This window comes from Rattus rattus, chromosome 5, assembly GCF_011064425.1.
Source record: "Rattus rattus isolate New Zealand chromosome 5, Rrattus_CSIRO_v1, whole genome shotgun sequence".
Lineage (NCBI taxonomy): Eukaryota > Metazoa > Chordata > Mammalia > Rodentia > Muridae > Rattus > Rattus rattus.
In genome coordinates this window covers 129,937,926-129,942,490 of record NC_046158.1, presented here as the reverse complement: position 1 = coordinate 129,942,490, position 4,565 = coordinate 129,937,926, and the positions used below count along the sequence as shown (strand labels likewise).

The 4,565-nt window shown below is 42.3% G+C and overlaps 1 protein-coding gene across 1 annotated transcript; it reads left to right on the top strand.

Moving 5' to 3' along the window:
* The first annotated feature begins 3,933 nt into the window (after nt 1-3,933).
* Nucleotides 3,934-4,230, top strand: LOC116902090 (protein S100-A11-like). Its single transcript, XM_032904388.1, has one exon. The coding sequence runs from the start codon at nt 3,934-3,936 to the stop codon at nt 4,228-4,230; it is 297 nt and encodes a 98-aa protein (XP_032760279.1).
* Nucleotides 4,231-4,565: the final 335 nt, after the last annotated feature.

The window sequence follows — 4,565 nt, the reverse complement described above, 5'->3', positions numbered from 1 at the left end:
TGAGAATAGGGTCCCCATTGGAGGAGTTAGAGAAAGGATTGAAGGAGCTGAAGGGGTTTGCAACCCCATAAGAACCTCAATGCCAACCAACCAGAGCTCCCAGGGACTAAACCACTACCCAAAGAGTAAAAATGGACAGACCCATGGCTCTAGCTGCATATGTAGCAGAGGATGGCCTAGTTGGGCACCAATGGAAGGAGAAGCCCTTGGTCCTACCAAGGCTAGACCTCCCCCTTCCTCCCAGTGTAGGGTAATGTCAGGGTAGGAAGGGGAGGGGGAACATCCTCATAGAAGAAGTGGGTAGGGAGATGGGCTAGGGGCTTATGGAGAGGAACCCGGGAAATGTAAAGAACAACAACAACAACAACAACAACAACAACAACAACAAAATCCAATAAAAATATCCTAAGGGGGAATATCTGTCTTGCTAGGAATGGTGGCACAAAAGTGCAGGATTAAATATATACTGCTCTTTATTACAGATTTAGTGTGTAGTGTATATTACAGTTTACTTAGTGAATCAAGGTCAACTGGGATTCTAAATGAGATCTTGTCTCAAAGATAACAAATCAAAATTAGATATATTAAGATCCAGCTGACATTTTCTTCTTCTCATTCCTAATTAATCCTAAAGATAAAATTTGATTAATTTCCATATTGATAACTATGGTGTTTTCCCTAATCATATTCCAAGTTTTTTGATTTGTTTTTCCTCTATAATCTTGAGATTTACACAGTATAAATTGTTTCTATTGTTCATTGTATGATTTTAGAACTGGCAGATGTTTAATTAAATTTATAGCTGCAAAGCAATTCCAGTTTAGTAATCACTTACTATGTACCTTAGCCTCCAGTTTGAATATAAAAAGTTCCTCTTTATTTACTCAGGATTTTTTCTCAGTCCTAATTCAGAGGAGCCTGCAATATTGGCCTAGAATAAAAATAAAATTTTACTTCACATCATTTTAGATGTCCCCTGGTTCTTGCCAGAGCAACCATATCCAACCGTTTTGGAAAAAAAATCTAATTGATAATTGAGATGGGTTATGCTATACAAGTGACAATGTAGAACATCGTGGCCTCAAATTCCTGGATAGGAATTTGCCTCTAAAGAGCTGGGACTGATAGCACATGCTATCAGGCTTTGTAATATTCATTTTGAAAATGATTGTATGGCACGGGTTCTAAACACTTGAAATGATCTATCTATCTACCTACCTATCTATCTGTGTGTGTGTGTGTGTGTGTGTGTGTGTGTGTGTGTGTGTGTGTGTATCCCACAGACACAGTGATTCTACCACCACACTTTCATTTTCAAACAAGCCCAGCCTTTTCTTGGGAGGGGTACAAACTGACAGGAAGTTTTTCAACACATAAAGTTAATCTCTCTTCTCTCTCGCTCTCTTCCTTCTCACTTGATCCCAGCTCGAGGCCAAATACTCTGTATTCTCTTTACTCTTTTATCCTGTGTGCTCTTTTCTTTTTTTTCTCAAAAATTCACACACACACACCCTCTACTCAACTCCATTTCCCACCCGCACTTCCTTTTACCTCACCACACACTCACATATACTTCTTCACACACACCTCACACTCTCGCTTTTCACATGCTCTTTTCATTCTCTCTCTCTCTCTCTCTCTCTCTCTCACACACACACACACACACACACACACACACACACACACACCCTCACTTCACTCTTCTGCTCAACTGCTCTTCATATATGCTCACACATGCCTCCACATTCACCCCACTCGCTATCTCTAGCCTTTCTCTTGTCCTAGTCTTTATTGATACTCCAAACCAGGTAAAAAGACATTGTATAATCATTGCCAAATCAAATTTAGAAGAATAACCACATTCTACAAAGAATTAAGAATTACAATTGTTCCCCAAAGTTGAAAGCTTTCCCTATTCCCAGGCCTGTAGCCAAACTAATAATAATTGCAAAGTTATCATTATTTAAACTTTACCTTTTGACTTACTGTACTTCAGAGCTCAAAGCTCAGAGGTCAGCTACTTGCATTTTTCTGTCAAGCTCTAATGATATATGACAAGACCATAGCTGCCAGGCAATGGCCAGAAAGAATCAAGTTAACTCTTTACTCAGCAGTTCCACTAGCTTTCTGCTCCTGCCCATTGCACACAATGATTCTCTTCAGAGTCCCAGTGTTTTGACTTAGCTGTGCTAGTATAAGATTTTACATATTCTATACTTTCTTATCCAGGAACCACTCTCAAATGTTGTGCAAAACTTATTTCATAACTTGAATAGTTTTTTTCCCCTTTTTCGGGGATCCCAATGTTTGCTTTAATTCATTTTCTAATAATTTCTTCACCCTTTTTTTGCAAGTCAAGCATTAACCTGTAACTACCATTGTGCAATTATTAGATTGTTTCCAAGATGAGAACACATAGCATTCACCTAGGCCATTAGGACTGTGCTGTGCTGTATCCCTAAGCCTCAATTTTTAATTGTTTAAGAATCATTACATCAGGGAACATTTAGTTTCATAGAATTCACCAGAGCAGAAGGAAAAAGAAATAGGAAAGCCAGATATAATAGGATAATTATGCACACCAAGGCCCACTGAAAAGAAGTCACACACAAATGAAATCTATAAAGTCGTAGTCCAGGGCTTTGATTAGGAGAAATGGAAACAACTGTTTTTTACAAAGAGCTGTCCTGGAGACTGAGATGTCTCTATCCTGGCCTACTGCAGGCAGTCCCTTATTTCAGATGGCGGATCTCCTGGAGGGATATGTTGCCTGCTTCTCAGGATCCTAGACAGACAGCATCCTTTTTTCTTTTTTAAATAAGGAGCCTGTTGATTGTCTTTCAGCTCTAGGCATGGGCAGGAATCAGAAGGGTCCTGCCCTTGATTGTTCCTAGGTCCTTGCACCCAGAAGGCACAGTTGGTACTAGGTGATTCCCTCTTGGGTCTGGAATGTGGGAAGAGGGTTGTCTCCTCTGATTTCTCAGGAGTGTCTGCACTTCTGAGGATCCAGCTCTCTCCCCCACAGGATTTGGGTGCAGGGAGTTCTTTGGCTGGTTTAGTTCAGTCCTTCGGGCAGACCAGAACCGCAGGTACTGGGGACTGACTGGTTCCTGTTTTCCTGTGTCCAGAAGCACTGTGCAGTTTCCCGTTGGACCAGGGATGTGGCAGGAGTGTGCAGAAGTGGCAGTCTGTCCTACAGTCTCAGGGTGTCTGACCTCAGGTTTTTTATTCTATGGATTTTTGTGGTGTCCTTGACCCCTCTTGAGAAATACAAAATAGAAAACTAGTCCCTAGAACTTTTGCCAGTCTGATATTTAACGTGTCCTGGGAGTGTTGTCTGATGACCGACTCATTGATGGGTCCAGGAGGCAAACTCTAATGAGAATGATGAGTCAGGGACTGGGTTCCATCTTTTTTCACAGCCATCAGGATGAACAGGATCATGAAGAGGGCTCGTTTTCACGGTGTGCCCTGGGAACTTCTTTTGTGATTTAGCATTCAGCCTGAAAAGTGGGACAATGGATGTCATATCACTCCTCTGTATCTGTTTCCTGCCAACCTTAGGATGTGCAAAGGGACACTGGAAGGTGAGATGCTAGTCAAAGACTGGGCAATGGGGGATTTATCAGACGCTGGTACTGATGAAAGAGAAGGAACAATCACACCAGCTGGACTGGTTCACATCAGCTTTTAGCATTTCCAGAGTTCAGCGGTCCCACAGGTGATCCCTGGATCCCTGGATGGAGTCTGTCAGCCAGGTGAAAGAGTGCTGAGTGCAGACTCGCAACAGAAATTGAAATTGTCTAGTAGTTGAGGAAGGTAAGAAATCCCAACACCAAGGGGAAAATCCCATTTTTAAGAATAAGCAGGGGTTTTGTCCCAGTCACCATCAACCTCAGTTGCAGCTGTGCCTTTCTCCTCAACTTGGCACTAATGCCTACAGAGACAGAGAGATGCATTGAGTCCCTGATTGCTGTTTTCCAAAAGTACAATGGGAAGGATAAAAATAGCTGTCAACTCTCCAAAACTGAGTTCCTTTCCTTCATGAACACAGAGCTGGCCACCATTAGGAAGAACCAGAAAGACCCCAGTGTCTTTGACTGCATGATGAATAAGCTGGACCTCAACAGTGATGGGCACCTAGATTCCCAAGAGTTTCCCAACCTTATTGGTGGCTTAGCTATAGCATGCCATGAGTCTTTCCTTCAGACTTCCAAGAAGAATATCTAACCCTGTCCATTCACTTCCTGCCAGCAAGTCATCACCTTCTGCACCCCCACACCCCATCCACACCTGGGCTAAGCCTAACACACATACCACACATGCAGCCCACACCTGATTGGGAAAATAAAACAATGTCATTTTTTTTTTAAGTCTCTGAAGACAAACTAGATATAAATATTTTTTTTTTTATTAACTTGAGTATTTCTTATATACATTTCTGAGTGTTATTCCCTTTCCGGTTTCCGGCAAACATCCCTTCCCTCCCCCCCTCCTTATGGGTGTTCCTCCCCACCCTCCCCCCCATTGCCCCGCCTCCCCCAACAGTCTAGTTCACTGGGGTT

Excerpts from the sequence above, each read along its gene's own strand:
- LOC116902090 (XM_032904388.1), top strand. The coding sequence starts at position 3,934 with ATGCCTACAGAGACAGAGAGATGCATTGAGTCCCTGATTGCTGTTTTC.